At 49.9% G+C, this 17,749-nt stretch overlaps 1 protein-coding gene across 1 annotated transcript in view; it reads right to left on the reverse strand.

The window, feature by feature from the left end:
- The window catches only part of MCM10 (minichromosome maintenance 10 replication initiation factor), a 166,164-nt gene that overhangs the window by 95,736 nt on the left and 52,679 nt on the right, over positions 1–17,749 (reverse strand). The window contains exon 6 of the mRNA XM_086919844.1: positions 7,045–7,447. Coding sequence (XP_086775970.1) covers positions 7,045–7,447 — 403 coding nt within the window. The remainder of the gene's footprint in view (positions 1–7,044; positions 7,448–17,749) is intronic.

The following is a 17,749-nucleotide window of genomic DNA, read 5'->3' on the forward strand; positions in this document are numbered from 1 at the left end:
ACAGAGAGCCACACACACACACACAGAGAGAGACACACACACAGAGAGACACACACATAGAGAGCCACACACACAGAGCCACACACACACACACACAGAGCCACACACACACAGGGCCCCCCACACACAGAGCCCCCCCACCCACAGAACCCCCCCCCACATGCACAAAGAGACACACACACAGAGCTACACACACACACACACACAGCCACACATACACACACACAGAGCCGCACACACACACACAGAGAGCCACACACACACACAGACAGCCACACACACACACAGAGAGCCACACACACACAGAGAGCCACACACACACACACAGAGAGCCACACACACACACACACACACACACACACAGAGCCCCCCACACTCACAGCCACACACACACAGAGCCACACACACACAGAGCCACACACACACAGAGCCACACACACACAGAGCCACACACACACACAGAGCCACACACACACACAGAGCCCCCAACACAGAGCCCCCCACAGGGCTCGACAAATCTGAAAAATTGTACTAGTCCTGCAGGTCTAGTAACTTGGAAAATCCCCTCGACCCAACTGCAACCTACTTGACCTCGGTCTTTGAAAACAGAGCAAAAGTGACAAGTTAACAAGATTTAAAGGCATCTTTATTGCTTAGTTCCTTTGTGAGCAATAAAAATGCCTTCAAATCTTGTTATCTTGTCACTTTTGCTCCGTTTTCAAAGGCAGAGGACAAAAGTTAGTTTGTTTCCTACTCGCCAGAAAGGGCGAGTAGGAGCTAAAAATAGCTCGTCCTCATCCATTCTCTCTCGCAAATGCGAGCGGGCGAGTGGATTTGTCGAGCCCTGCCCCACACACAGAGCCCCTCACACACAGAGCGCCCCCCACACAGAGCCCCCCCACACACAGAGCCCCCCCACACACAGAGCCCCCCACACACAGAGCCCCCCCCTGCACACAGAGCCCCCCCACACACAGAGCCCCCCCACCCACAGAGCCCCCCCACACACACACACAGACACACAGAGCCACACACACACACACACAGCCACACACACACACACACAGCCACACACACACACACAGAGCCACACACACACACACACACAGAGCCACACACACACACAGAGAGCCACACACACACACACACACACACACACACACACAGAGCCACACACACACAGGGAGCCACACACACAGGGAGCCACACACACACAGAGCCACACACACACAGAGCCACAGAGAGCCCCACACACACAGAGAGCCCCACACACACAGAGAGCCCCACACACACAAAGAGCCCCACACACACAGAGAGCCCCACACACACAGAGAGCCCCCCACACACAGAGAGCCCCACACACACAGAGAGCCCCACACACACAGAGAGCCCCCCACACACAGAGAGCCCCACACACACAGAGAGCCCCACACACACAGAGAGCCCCCCACACACAGAGACCCCCCACACACAGAGAGCCACACACACACACACAGAGCCACACACACACACACACAGAGCCACACACACACACACAGAGCCACACACACACACATACAGAGCCACACACACACACATACAGAGCCACACACACACATACAGAGCCACACACACACATACAGAGCCACACACACACATACAGAGCCACACACACACATACAGAGCCACACACACACACAGCCACACACAAACTCATTAACATAACGTGGGGAAGTGCCATCTCGCTGTTCAGGGACCTCTGGAAACCTGGATGTTCAACTCCACTTAATTTTGGAAAAAGAAAAAACTCAAATTCCTGTGAGGGTTCTAAATATCACGGTTTTCCTGTGTGCTACTTGCACCCAACTCTGGTTTAATGCTACAAAGGGAGCATGAACTGTAAAGTTGTCTCACTAGCAGTACACTTAGAATGCACTCATATTTCCGCTATGTATGAAAGTGTGCGCTAGGTTACTTAAACCTCTCACAACACTGGCATGCTCAAGGGCATCAACGAGCCAGCTGCTACACAGCTTGCACACATCTCTGACCTTTGAGCATTACATTCAACGTTATCCCGCAGAGGCCAACTCCACCGTGCACACCTTTCTGGGCACTAGGGCAGTTCTTTCCACCCTTACCACTGAAGCAACTCCTTCACCACACAAACAGTTTTAGATGTAGTAACTTACCACAGACGACACAATCAGATCACATCTTCTGTCTTCATGGATCACAACATGCTCGTCACACACAGAACATCTCCACGCAACCATGCACCTCCAATGCACCTCGTGTTGATTTAGCTACCTTCTATACTAGCATGCTTCGCTTCGGATGCTTCAAAAGTATCGAGAACTCTACAGTCTGCACAAACACGATCAATTCATACCATACACTTCCCCTAACACTTATTTAGACTCTAACCTGCACCTGCTTCATGAAAAAGCAACAACACAAAGCAGTGAGCTATACAGATAACATGTATGGTAGAATCCTCATATGGCCACCGTTCAGTGCATGAAAGTACCATCACATAAGCTAAGGAATAGTTACGTTCAGTACAGCGGAGGTTAGGAAAGCCACACGCCCAGGGTGTGGCGGTGCAATCACACAGGTACAACAGTTTTATTGTTTTTTTTTTAGTTACAGTTTGTCAGAGTCGGGTGTACTAGCGAACCTCCAAAGCATAGTTGCACTTAAAGCAAGGCCCTGATCAGGGTACAACTGCTGTTTGATGGTCCCCTTCACCTGGGCACTTATGGGGCATTTTAGTCCTTCCTTGGGACAAGTGGCAGCATGGACGAGCTTCCACGATTTGGGGAGGCATGGGGAGTAGGAACGTTTTAGGAACACACATGCCCGCGATTGGCTGCGGTGATACCCTGTGGGGATGCTGTACTATGACATACCTGCACAACAAGAGGGGCCAGGCCGTGATCCCTCAGCCCTGAGTGACTCAGCTTCTTGGTGTGGGGATGCAAAAGAGTTTTAATCGCACAATAGCCATGCACCCACCTTTTTACTACACCGGCCTTGATCTTAATCTGCCCCACGGGTGGGTCTGCCATTTCTGTGTGGAATAATGGTTTGAAGAAGCGGACCGTACTACAGTGAAGCTAAATGAGTGCACAAAATGTGGAATATCGAAAGTACCTCAACGCGCACCAGCGTCTGAGCATGGGCGTGGCAGTGTCACTAGAGTTGCCACTTTAAGGCCAGGCCATTCTAATCACAAGGAATCAGCAGAGAACGATCGGTCTGCCAGACACTAACATGGCTTCCGCGTCAACGCTGTGCCAATGATGTGCGTGAACTACTGTTTTAAAGCCTTCAATGGTTCGCATATTGCATGGAGTGTGGGATTAGCCTGCATTCTGCGTTCAAAGTGATTAGCGAGCGTTCAGTCAAGTCAATCAATCACACACGCTTTTGTCTGTAAGCCTCGCCCTTTTCAGACTGGGTGCGTGTTTTTGACTGATATTTACATTCTTTGCATGTGCGCGGTGTTTCGTAGGCGGAGACCTAAAACAAAGAATGTAAACAACAGTCAAAAACACGCACCCCAGTCTGAAAAGGACGGGGCTTAGATAGAAAGAAGAACGTCACTAGGACCTCTTCTCCAATGGCTGGCCACCGTTTAGGAGGCCAGCCAATGGAGAAGAGGGGCAGGGCTTAACCTGCTAGTGATGTTCACCTCTATCTCATTAAATCTCGCCAGCGAGACTGCGCATGTGCGCAGCCTACGCTAGCCGAGACCTAAAAGGGGCACTTTCTTACAGTATCCCACAAAGTGTGGGAATAACGGCCCAAAAGGCATTCAATGTTCACGGACCGCAATACCAGGATGGAGTAAGAAACCATCTTCTTTCCAAACGAGTCCAGTCTCTTGGATTTCCTATCTGGGAGAGTGGTAGGGAACGCTCCTGGTTTCCTATCTGGGGGATCGGTTGGCAAAGCGCCTAGGGCGGTGGAGGCTTGGACCACCATGCTCCCAGGGAGTAGAGTGTTGCGTGAGGAAGTTTGGGTCCCCAGGTACTGAATGATGACGACAGACAATTGTCCTATTCACAGGAGCCTGTGATGGATTTGGGCCAGGTACCCAATAGGACATCAGTGAGGGAGTAATTGAATGGGAGTAAGGGTTCCGAAGTGGACACTCCCTGTTGCAGCACCTCTGTCAAGAGATTCATCTTGACGGCCCATTGAGGGTAGTTGAAGGTCAAGGATCTCAGCTGCCCTCTGCACCACCATTGCTTAAGAAGCTTCCTCCTCTGTAGCCACAGTAGGGGGAGAAAGCAGACCAGCATCTGGAGAATTATACTGGCCGCTGGCCTCACCCAGGCCCTCACACCAGTTCACGCTCTGCTCTTCCTCAAAGATCTAGTATTATAAAGCGTCCAGTGACCTCTCCCAGTCTTTCCCGGGTCCTAGCTGATGAAAATAAGGCTCAGGCTCCGATTTAGGAGGCAAGGCTCCTGCCAGCATCCGAGGATGGCAAAGCCAATCCCGCTTCGGAGTTGGGGATGACAATCCGGATGGTGGCGCCAGGGGCATTCGCACCTGGGCCAGCGAAGATTGAGATGGAACTATAGGCATCGGTCCGGATCCATGAATGGATACGTGAGGCCCCACCTGAGCTGAGGCCCCACCTGAGCTGGGGCCCCACAGTGTCCGCTGGCCCGTCAAAGTCAGGTCACCCGAGTGTGAGGCACATGGCCTCATTGAACTCCTTTAGTTGGGCGGGGTTGCTCCGGCCTTCGGGGAAATCGCAGGTTCCAGGGAATGAGGGAAAGAGGCCTAGAATGCCAAGAATCCCCCGCTTAGTCAGCCTATGGACGAGAAGTCAGAGAGCGCTTCGACTTCTTACTCTTCTTTTTGTGCCTACTACCAGAGTATCCCGAGGACTTCGAATTAGACAAAGAGGACTTTGGGCAACGCAAACGATCCAGGGACCTTCCCCTCGATCGTGATCTTGGCTTCCAGGGAGTCGCCTGCTGGGCCACTAGCAGCTGCAAGGACCGCTCCCTCAAAGCATTCGGGGCTATGGCACGGCAATCGGAGTACAAATTGGTGCCAAGGTAGCATTTCAGGCACCATAGACAGACCAGGTGTAGGTCAGTCAGACATCGGTCAGTCACAGGCCCCGCAGGGTTTAAAACCCAACTTGCATGACATCTCGACACACTAGGAGGTTAACCTAAAAAAAAAAGTTTAAAAAACATAGAAATAAGCATATCAACAATCAGAGGGGCAGTTCTTCTTCAGATCAGATTGGCTGGCACAAAAAGGAAAGAACTGATATCAATGCGCCTGGGTGGTGCCTAAGTTAATACCGCAATGTCACTTCCGGCACCAACAATGGAACCGCAGCCTATCAACCCCATCTACTGTCGCGTAAGGATACTACTCACGAAAAAAACGTCCACATCCAGTCTGACGCCAGGGAAATTCTAAGGTAAGGAATCTGCAACTAGAAGTCTCTATCAGATACAGCCCTCATCAACGCCATGGATGACATCAGCTTGACTGTGGAAAGAGGACACACGGCAGCCCGCTAACTCCTGGGCATCTCTGCAGCACTTGACACGGTCTCCTACCCCATCCTCATCCAACGCCTACATGACATTGAAATCCAAGATGCCACACTCTGATTGATCTGCTCCTTCCCGACTGAAAGGACCCAGGGGGTCCGCCAGGCATCATACACCTCAGATACCCGCAACCTCACCTGCAATGTTCCGCAAAGATCCTCCCAGAGTTCAACCCTCTTCAACACATACATGATCCCCCTTGCCAGCATCATATGCTCTCACATCAACGTCCTCTCCTACATTCACAACACTCAACATATTCTCCCTCACCGGCAAGATGCTCAGAACCAGGATTAAGTTCAATGCCTATATGACTGAAATCACCCACTGGATGAAGACCAACTGTCTAAAGTCGAACAATGACAAGACCGAAATAGTGATCTTTGGGAAGAGCACATCACTGTGGGACTCCACCTGGTGGTCAACAGAGCTAAGACCTATCCCCACCACGAACCTTTAGATTGTCATCGACAGCACACTTAAGATGCCCGCCCAAATGAATGCTGTCACTGCCTCATGCTTCAATCCCTTTAAGATACTGAGGAAGATTTTCAAATGGCTGCCAACCAGGGCAGCGGGAGAGGATGTAGCCTTATGGCTAGAGTGGTCGACCTCGAAGCGGAGGAACCGGGTTCGAGTCTCAGCAACGACGCCCAACATCCTGTGATTCTGGGCAAATCACTTAAACTCCCTGTGCCTAGCAAAAATGAATGTGGCCATCTGTAACGAAACTGGTGCTCTTGTAAAGCATTCTGATACCCAATTCCTTTGGGTCGAGCTTGCTCTATATAAAACACTAAAAACAACAAAAACACACACACAAACATCAACAAACAAAAAAACAGCACTTGGAAAACTGTCACGGACGCCTTGCCACAAGCAAGCTGAACTAAAGGAACACCATCTATGTCGGGATCAACAAAAAACTAACCAGAAGACTTCAGACCATTCAGAACTCTGCAGCCAGAATCATTCTCAACCTTACAAACCGCACTCGCTTCACAACGCACCCGAAAGAGTCCATTGGCTCCCATACACAAACCAGCACAACTCAAAAGCCTCACCCACATTTTCAAGGCACTATATTATACTGCTCCAGCATACCTCAACAATCGCACCTGCTTTCACAAACCTACCAGACACCTTCACTTGTCCAGACTCCTATTTGCATACAGCCAAAGCATTAAAAAAACGATCTGGTTGTCAAGCCTTCTTCTACATCGTTCCCAAGTGCAGAACCACCTGCAACTACACACAAGAGCCTCCTTCTCTCTTCCTGAATTCCAGCAAGAAGCTGAAGACCTGGTTTTTTGAGTAGTCTTGGACTGCACCTGCTCAACGCCAGGATATCCTACCAGGTGAAATCTGCATAACATAACAAATATATCTACTGAATATGACTGAAAAACAAAACCCATTGCGGCAAAACAGTTCAGGAATTTGCTTCCTTAATCTAATATTATTGACTTACCTTATTCGTAGCCCTGAGAATTTCTCCACAGGGGTGTTTCCGTTTGAGGCATTAAAAGTTCCAGATGTTCCCGGTGAGGTCCCACCGTTAGCAGTTTTGTAGTGATTGTTGGGTTTCACATGATTAGTTGATATGTTCGGTATTGGCGTTGGGGAGGTGTTTTTATTTTCTATAGAGGGAGAAGCCCCAGAGATTCTCTTGCCTGTACCAACACCGGAGTGTGCATTTGACTTCATTGGCTGGTAAGACAAATTCGGTACCGGTCTGGGTGGTGGGCTCTTTGTCACTAAAGACACTGTGGCACCAGGACAATTCTCTTCTTTTCCAGCAGTAGCACCGCTTTTTGGATTCAGCAGCTGGCTTGACACGCTGGAATCCGGTCTTGAAGGAGGACTCTTGTTCTCTGTAGATGCAAAATATTAATATGCTCTTTATAAATTGTGTGGAATGCAAGATAGCAATAGAGAGGATCTTAAATGGATCTTAAATGTAACAAACGGTAGAGATTGAATATACATATGTGAACGCAATGAAACTCAAGGTTTAATCATCTATAGAAAAGTGGGTAATGTTTACTGCAAAACGGATTGTAAAAAATTGCTTCAGGATACCTTTTAGTTCAAACACTGGTCTTCTAATCATTACCTACAATAAATACTACCACAGACACAATACATTAATCAACATTCATGAAATAAAACATTGTAGCTTACTTCCTCTCTTCTCTATGGAAAACTATGTTCCAGCAGCCAGTTACTGGTTTCACAGATAATCTTACACATAAAGAACGTGTGTGGGGAATATTTTAGAGGCATGTCCCTATTCAACGTAAAATAAAACTTCTGAATTTTACCAAAACCTGTCATTCTATGCCATGAATATGTGCTTCTAAGTCACTAACTATCTCCGATAGGCGTCACTCACCAATATATAGCACCATGACATTATATGATGCATGCAGAGTAACAAATGTGCAGCCATCACATGTGTATCTGTAAAGCGCACGTTCTCCTGTGGGCATCTTGACGCTGAATAAAAGATGTTTATTGGTACCCAACTCAATGGTTCTCTATTTATCAACCTCAGAAGGATGAAAGGCTAAGTAGACCCGCTGGGATGTGAACCTGTAACCATGAGGTCAAACAAAGGCCCCTGCAGTGGACGCATTAGTCTACTAAGCCATAAGCCAATCCATCAAATGGCCTTGCAATCCCCAGGCTTATCACCATAAAGTAAAAGGCATCTGCAATGCAATAGGTCTCGCAATAGGGTAATTTTGAGTTATTGGCATTGAAAATGATAATGTTTGGTAGATTTTGTTTTGTCCAAAAATATTCCAGCAGTACTATAACTAATAAAATATCCATAAAGCAAGGAAAGTGTGCAGTACCATAGGCTGTTACTAGGTGTGCCTGCGGAGCTGTAAAGCGACCTGTATTAGCAACTTAAGGCACTGCACCCTTAATTCAATTATAAAAAAAAAAAAAAAGATTGCAACTGAGCCTACCTTTACATTTGTTTTTACTGGAAGTATGCTCAGTTGCAATCCTCCTTTTTAGGTCTCACCTACGCAGCGAGCAAGCGCGGCTTAGGAGGGGACCTTTAGCAATCGTCCAGGACTTTGCTTGAAACTAGTGCATGTTTTGCATTGGTTTCAATTGCCACTAGTGCACGTTTGGCGTTTCCCTTGCGGGAGCGAGCAGCGGTGCCATCTGTTAGCATCTGCTCTCGCTCCCGCTAGGGAAACGCCAAACGTGCTTTAACTAGCGGGCCGCGCTTGTTTCCAAGTATAACTTATATACACGCTTTAATAAGGTTCATCTTTTTTCCTCTAAATCTTGCAAAACGGAGGTACAAATTTAAAATCGTTGCATAGTTAAGAAAACTACCTAGTGACGCAACTGTTTAACTTTTAAGGGCGATAGAGATTTTTTTTAAATTCGCGAGCATGGTGCTTCTCCGTGTTGTTACAAGGGTGTAAACTAAGCATTGTTGCCCTCTTTACAAGAAAGTCCTAAAGTGCGGGAGAGTTTACCTTGTCGGTGACCGGCCTGGCCCTCCGCGCTCCTCCTTAGTGGCGAGCTTTCTCTTTTCTGCCGTGCCTCACACCGAGCCAGGAGTCTTACTTCCTTACTGCCTGGTCTGATCCCGGAGGCGTTTTTTTGGGGAGGCAGCCACAATATCTCCGCCCGAGTGCACATCGGCTCACTAAAGCAGCAGCATCGCAGGGCCCAAGGCTTCCCTATTCTCCACCGACAAACTTTAAGAAGTCCAGGAATGCTGCTGATTTTATCTGTCGTTAACAGCCCGCAGCGTCTAGGAACCAGCTTGTTTTTTTTAGTCCTGCCATAAGCATGCGCTGTATAGGGGTGTACGTGATTTAATTCAATATTCTGAAGGCGGCAAGGTGGGGTTTGGTCACTTATTAGTGCCACAAAAACATCAGTGTTTCCATCGGCGAGACACCGGTTGCCAAAGAAAACACTAACATTGGCGTTCGAAAGGAAAAAGTTTCGGCTTTTTTGTGATTATTTTCGCCATCTGCTGGGCACTGCGGGGAAAAACTTTTTTATGCAACATGATTCATATTTGGCAAATTAGCTTGTGGTATGAAACATTATAATTGGCTTTACAGTGCGCGTCAGAGAAGCGTTAAAAAAAACTAATCACACAAGCATTTTTTTTTTTTTTTTTAAAAGACCTTTATTAACAGCAAAGCCATAGTCGTCACTGATTCTCTTACAATTTCACATTGCATGGGTGTACACATCACAAGGACATTGTGGTCAAAGACAAAGAAATACTGTAAACAGCCATAGTAGCCGGCATCCCGGGGGCGTGATGTAGTGGCTCTAGTTCAGTGTAACCAAGAGTGTCACCTCTCCGTAGGTAGCAAGTGGTGCAGTGCGACTACTGGCCATCCCAAAATGTAAACTCGGCCGCAAGGTCTTATGGTGAGGAAAGGTCAAAGAAAAACTACCCGAACTCCCATCCCAACTCCCCCCTCCCTCCCATGAGTGTGATTGTGGAACTACTACCGTCATCCGATCGTGGGCAAATCATGGTGTGTCTGCAGTGTGCCCCATGCCAACCCCCATGTCAGTGTGATTGTCCCCCCAGTTGCCACCCCTTCCCGCCCCCATGGACTTCAATTCTACACCCTCCCACCCCTCCACCTCCTCCATCCCTCGCCCCACGGGGAGAGAGCCTTATACATCCAACCCAATACTCCAACAATTGGTCCTGGAGATCCACCACCTCTGAGGTTTCCGAGCCTTCGTCCTCCCCCTTTTGCAGGTGTTCTTTGTAAAGGTCCCAGAAACTTTTTGGCCTGCTCCTAGGAGGAAGCAATTCGCTGTACAGTTCTGTTTGAGTACAGCAGTATTGCAGATCCCTCAGCCATCTTGTCTTGGTAGGGAGAGGCCCACGCATCCAACAGGCTGCTACCACTCTCCTGGCTATCAGCAATGCCATATTCAACCAGTCGGCGCAGGGAAGGGGTGAGAGGTTTAGAGTAACCTAGGAGCGCAAGTGCTGGTGTTCAAGGCAGCGACTCCCCCAAAATTTGATCGAGTTCAGTAAATACCTCCCCCCAAAAAGCGTGTACCCCAGGGCAGAGCCACGCCATGTGGAAAAAATCAGCTACCAGTGTTTGGCAACGTTCACACTCCGCCGAGGGGCGGAGGCCATATCGATGTAATCGTTCAGGGGTGTAATACACCCGCTGAAGGAACTTAAAATGCACCAGCCTGTGCCTGCCATTTAGGGAGATCTTGCGCGTGCTGGAACAGCAATATCGCCACATGTTGTCATCTATGGGCGATTGCAGATCGTCCTGCCATGCCACTCTAGCCTTAGAGTGTTGTAAGCGCTGATGCTTCACCCCCAACTTGTTGACTTGAGAGATTAATTTAGCAGGTGATTTGGATTTAATAATATAGGTCAGTTCAGGGACCTCCTCAGGCTCCTCCATGGTAGAGCCCAGAACCTCCCGGAACGCCGAGCGGAGCCTGTGAAATTGGAATTTCTGCAGCAAGGAGGGGCCCGACTCCGTGGGAGTGAGCTGATTCCAGGTCTTCAGTGTACCCTCGGAGAACAAATCCTCCATTTTCACTATGCCGAGAGCGCGTAGAGCCTCGACAACACCCTTTTCGCCCAAGGGGTCCAGCCAGAGAGCCCATTCTACCGGCATCAGTGGGGAGTACAACAGATCACAGCCGCGGGCCCGCGTCAGGGCATGCCATGCATGGTTAGTCGCCTTAAGGGAATCCATCCGTCCGACTGAACGATCCACCGGGAGGCAGATCTTGGCAGGCAAGGGGAGCGGGTCCGCAAACAGCCTTTCCAGAATGAGATGCGGCGTGCGTGCGTCGCCGTGGACCCATGAGTGCAGATGAGCAGCTTGCGCAACTCGGTAGTAGCGCTCCAAGTCCGGAGCCCCCAAACCTCCCATCTCGCAGGGGAGAGTCAGAGTCGCCCATTGTACTCTAGGTTGCTTGCCGCCCCAGGCCAGTCGGATCAAGACTTGTGTGAGCTGCCTAAAAAACGTCTTCGACAGCACCACTGGAATGTTTATAAAAAGGAACAGGAACCGGGGTAGCACTATCATTTTCATGATGGCGATCCTGCCTAGGAGGGATAGCGGGAGTTTAATCCAGGCGTCGACATCATCGACTAATTTATTGAATGCTACGCCGTAGTTGTCCCTAACCAGGACCTCGGGATCAGTGTGCAGTCGAATGCCCAAGTACCTGACCGAGTCCATGGACCACTGCAGGGGGTACTCCATGTCAAAGGGATGCGCCACCGGGGTGGGGGGGAAAGCGATGGATTTGTCCCAATTCACCCGTAGACCCGAGAGTGATCCAAATCGGACCACCTCCCGAAGAACTGCGGACAGATTCGACTCCGGGTTCCGGACGTACAGCAAGGTGTCATCAGCGTACGTCGAAATCCCTATTTTGTAGGTGGGAAAGCTTATCCCCTCCAGACTGTGGTACTCCCTTATAGCACAAGCTAGGGGTTCTGCCACCAGCGCATAGAGCAACGGCGATAGAGGGCAGCCCTGTCTGGTTCCCCTGCCAATATAGATCGGTTCCGACACTCTATCTCCCAACCGCAGTCTGGCCGACGGGCGATGGTACAGCGCCCCGATCCTCTGCAGAAACGGTTCGCCCAAGCCCAACTTCCGTAGTACTCTGATCATGAAAGGCCACTCGACAGAGTCGAATGCCTTCTCCATGTCCAGGAATATCGCTAGCGCTCGATTCTCCTGCCTGACATGTTGCATCGTGCCCAGCACCGTGCGTATGTTGTAGGTTAAATTTCTACACGGAACGAATCCAGACTGTTCCGGAGCAACCAGCTCTGGGACCAATAGAGCCAGTCGGTTGGCAAGGACTTTGGCGTAAATCTTTGCGTCCACGTTTAGCAGACTAAGTGGCCTGTATGAACTGCAGAGATCCGGGGGTTTTCCTGGCTTCGGTATAGTGACCAGCAACGCCTCTCGCATGGTGAGGGGCATCTCACCGTCCTCGCAGATTGTGTCAAAGAGGGTAACTAAGTGCGGGAGCAAGATGTCTCTGTAGGCTTTATAGAAGCCTACCGTAAGCCCATCGGAACCTGGCGCACTGCCCGCTCTCATGCTCGCAAGGGCCTCCAGAATTTCGTCCTCATGAAAGGGGACTATCAAAAACTCCCTATCCGAATTCCGCAGGAATGGCATGGCAATATGGTCCAGGTAATCATCCATTTCGCTCTCCACGCCTTGTGTTTTGGACTGGTAAAGTCCAGCATAATAGCGTCTGAAGGTCACTAGAATTTGTTCCTCATCCGCGACCGTGTCACCCTCCGGGGATCTCAATTCATCCACGACCAGAGGCCTCCGAGAGCCCCCAACCATGCGAGCCAGCAGGGCGCCCGGCCTATCCCCCTCCCCGTAAACACGGGCCGTGGCGTATTTGCCCATATAGAGAATTTCTCTGTCCGCCAGTGCCTGATACTCCGATAGTAACGGGGCGAGCGTCAGGCCATTGTCAGTGCTAGGATCCAGTAATTGGCGGCTCTCCAGTCCCGCCAGCTTAGCTTCTAAAGCGGTAAGCTCCCGCCTAATGGTGCGTAGCACACTGGAGTGCTTTGACATAGCCATGCCTCTAATAAACACCTTGAATGCCTCCCAGACCGTGAAAAAGTAATCGACCGTGCCTAGATTAGTAGCAAAATATTTTTCTATGTCTTCCGCCAGTTCACCCCGAAAGACATCATCCAGCAGAGCGAAGGGGGGGAACCTCCAGGTGAAGGCCGGTATTCCCTTCCTAGCAGTGGAAAGGTGCAACAGAATGGGGGAGTGGTCCGAGAGGGTGCGCAGGAGAACCTCGCACGCGCTAATACCACTCAGGACCGGAGGAGACGCCAACCAATAATCTATCCTAGTGTGAACGTTGTGGTAGGCCGAATAGTGTGTAAAGCCGCCCTTCGTGGGGTGTTTGTCCCTCCAGACATCTACTAGGTCTAGTTTGATCAACTCGGCTCTCAAATAGGCGGCGGAGGCCACCGGTCGCCGAGTAGGGCCCGCGGAGCGGTCCCTCTCGGGGTCAAAGACAAAATTAAAATCCCCCCCCCATAACATCCCAGGCTGTGCATGAGACCTACAGTGGGCGGACAGGGCAGCGTAGAATTCAGGGTTATCATAATTGGGGCCGTAAACGTTAACTATCAGCAGGTCAAGTCCCTTACCCACACACCTAGCCAGGACATATCGACCCTCCGTATCTGCCTTCACCGGGATCAATTTCAATTGTGAGGAAGGGTTGGCCCAGGTTAACACCCCCCGAGAATGTGTCGTGAAGCCAGCCGCTACTATATGTCCCGCCAACCCACGGGATTGTAACATCCTGCTGTTGATAGGCAAATGGGTTTCCTGCAGTAGGGCCAAATCAACATGGTTTCTGTGTAGGTAGCTGAGGACCTTCCTCAACTTGCGGTAATCGTTCAGGCCTCGCACGTTCAAGGTCATCAATTTCAGCGTGTGTGGGGCATGTGTGTGAACATTCATTGCAGCATTAGACATTGCAAGGACATATGAACCATGATATCACCCTGGATGGAGAGAACAAAACACAGCAGTACACTTTTCCCCATTGTAGCCAGCCGGCATTTCCATTCAGTTACAGTTCCACAGATCAGACCACTCAAAGCAAGCACGAACCCCCCAAACACACGGAAGCAAAAAACCCCAACAGCCCTGTCCCCAAACCCCACCCCCCGCCCACCCACAGCCGACCACCCCCAACCAGGTCAGACAGGCCCCAAGAACTACCCCCATCAACCCAAAAATAGCAGATCGTAAGTCGTTTCCCAAGGGAGTCGCACAACTAAAGGCACCGGGGCGAAGCACGCCTGAAAAGTACACCACCACCAACTGTTCTAGCGCATTTAGTCAGTTCGGCACTCCATCCCAGCCCCGCTATTCTTTCAGTGTCCGTAGTAAATCACACTAAAGCGCCCCCCAACCCCACCAACCACCCGACAATGTTATATTGACCAGTTCGTACCCCCCAGCAGCGTTAACCGTCCTCTTCTCCAGCAACCATTATAGCGCACGTCTATTCAATTCGTACGCTGCCCCTTCAATCAGTACTGACTGTCCCTGTGCAAGCCAGACTTACCGCCCCCAGGGGGGTGGTGCAGCTCCTCCATTTCGAGGGATAGTGTCCCCTTCTCGGTAGGGAGAGCTAAACACTCCGGTAGAACCCATCTAGCCCTGCTCTTCCACGTTCGAGGCTGAACCTGCGTCGTCTTCTTGGTTCTTCCGAGCCTCCTTGCGCTCCCGTGTCCATTGATCTCTGGGATCCGTGAAGAAGTAGGAATGCCCCCCTGTGTTAATGCGAAGCTTGGCGGGGTACAGCATTGCATAGTCCAGGCCCAGCATACGCAGTTGCTTTTTGTACGGCGCAAACTGTCGCCGCTCCTCCTATACTTTGGCCGTAAAATCCGGGTAGAGGGAGATGTCCATGCCCTCATGTTGGAGCTTACCCTTGTCCCTCGCCAAGCGCAAAGCAGTATCCCTGTCGCGGTAATTGAGGAGCTTCGCGATGATGGGACGAGGAGGCGCGCCCGGCTGCGGTTGTGGGCCCAACGTGCGATGTGCCCGTTCCACGATAAACATGGGGGAGAAAGCCTCCTCCCCGAGTAGAACTTTCACTAGTTTCTCTACATAGAGTTCCATCTTGCCGGTCTGAGTCGTCTCCGCAACTCCCGTTATGCGGATGTTGGACCTGCGTGAGCGCGCCTCCAAATCCTCAGTTTTATCACGGATTACCTTCAGGAGTCTACCGAATTGTTTTCTGTTCTTGTCCCATTCGGTCTGCGCCTCCTCAGCTTCCGTGAGACGACGTTCCGCCATATCCAGGCGCTCCGCATGTTTGTCTACTCGTTCCGCCATGCGGTCCATGCGGTACGACAGTGCGTCTATTTTGGAGCCCACAGACGCGATACTGTCTTGTATGCCCTTTTCCATGGCGGCCAACATGTCCCGGAACTCTGTGGGCGCTGGGACAGTCGCAGTGGCCCCCTTCGGGGACGCCTCCGGGGCCGTTGCGTCCGTTCCCTTCGGTCGACGCCGGTCGAAGGAGAGCTTTGCCTGCGTTGCGTCGTTCTTTCCCATGTTCTTCTCCCACAGCAGGGGAACACAAAGACGATGGGCACCTCGCTACCTCCAGTCGGCAGGGGTAGCGTAGGAGACACACCGGGCGGCAATCTGCTGCCACTAGACACCAGGCCTGTGTCGTGGGCACGATGCACCCAAGATGGCGCCCGTTATGGAGGTCCAACGGTCTCCGATCACTCTAGCGATATCTGCACTCGACACCGGGCGATGTCAGTTCAAAAGTCTCAGCACCGGTTCTACCATTCAGGTGTAGTGTAGGGCCGCGGGGAAATCAGGACACACCGGGGTTGACTTGCCCCCGCAATCGCTCCAATGCTGCGGCGGCTCCACCACGTAGATCAAGTGCACAGCGTCCGCACCACCGAAGACCCACTACGTGTGGGGGCAAACGGTCCCGATGTGGGGTGGCAGCCAAGAAGGGGGGGATGCTCCGATCAAGGAAAAGCCTGGTGTCAGTCCGGCCAGTAGCCACACCGCCCCTGCCAGATTCCGGAGCCGCACGTCAGGTGACGTCGCTCGGCCTTCTTTCCAGGATAGTCCGTGGCGCCAGGCCCAGTCCGCCGCCGCCAGATCACCAAAGAACCTCGCTTCAATCTACTCGGAGGAACTCGCCAGCCAGGGTCTGGAAGTCACCCAACGGTGCCTTGGGGTGTCAGTGAGTGTAGTGGAGCCAGTTACGGAAGATTGGACACTTCGAAGGATAAATTAACAGGATTGTTCCGGGGCTAAGGCGAGGAGCCGAAAGCTCACGCGTCCGCCATCGACGCTGGCTAGCTCCGCCCCCCACTAATCACACAAGCATTTACGTTGTTTCTAAGCGCACTGCATGACTGCTGGCTCTGTTATCTATTTTTAAGTTCAGAAAAATTTTATTGAAAGAATATGACATAAGCTTACAAAGTAAGACAAAGAAAATAACAAGCAAAAGTATACATCAAGATAATTAAAGGTATTATTATAAGCTACAAAAAGAAACATCAAAAATTGAGAATAAATATAAGCAAAATTGGCAACTGGTATGATATAAGGTAATAAAAGATATACTAAATATACATTGTAATTACAAGAAAAGCGAAAATAATATTAATATGTGTAACAAAATACAGGAATTCATGGAGGTTTAGGAACTTCTTGTTGTAACGGGGACAAAGGCAGAGAACTCTGAGCACTTAAATCAAAAAATAGTGTGACTGGACTCCACAATTCTTTTCGCTTGGCAGTTAAAGCCTAAAGCCAAGGGGTAGACAAAAGTCGTATCTAACCTATTGACTTATTGTTGGCTGTAGCTTTCCAGCAAATAACTAAAAATTGGAAGGATTTTACCAAAATATCTTATCAGGCTTGGTGGTATGCGGTTTGCTCTGTTATCTATTTTAACGCTACTGGATTTAACGACCAGGGTACATTCAAAGGTGAGACGGGTTTGCTAAGATCCGATAGGATGACCAAAAGGTAGCCAAAGAGGTCATCTGTGAGTCATTTTCCCGGTGAGACACTACATTAATACATGCTATCAACCAAATCAACTGTGAAGGCCCTTGCGTCATCTAAGTATATATATATGTTCGTTTGATTTGGTGAAGATTAAACCATAAAAAATACATATATAAACAACCACTCCATCATATACATATAAACCACCAGGAGGGGAAAAATACAATTATCCAGATATATATTATCATGTATATGAATACTGAGAATACGTGAGGGGAAATTAGTAAACAAAATAAAAGTTCCCCCCATTAGCGAACAAGAGAGATGAAAAGATGGCCCACGTGTGCAAATCCAAGGAGTTTTGAACTTGTAAAGACATACTGTATGGGTATTTTGCAGGGGGGGCTGCATGCGTTTGTGTTTGCTGCACTCAATGCTCGTGACAACAATATCATTGAAATCAACAGGAAACAAACATTTTCAATGTAATAGGTCTCGCAGTTACGAGAGTTTGACCTATTAATATTATAAATAACAATGCCTTTTATTTATGTGTCGTTTTAAAACAGATAAAAGGAATTTTCCTTTACAATGCAATAGCTT

The sequence above is a fragment of the Lissotriton vulgaris genome, chromosome 1_1 (genome assembly GCF_964263255.1).
Source record: "Lissotriton vulgaris chromosome 1_1, aLisVul1.2, whole genome shotgun sequence".
In the NCBI taxonomy this organism is placed as follows: Eukaryota; Metazoa; Chordata; class Amphibia; order Caudata; family Salamandridae; genus Lissotriton; species Lissotriton vulgaris.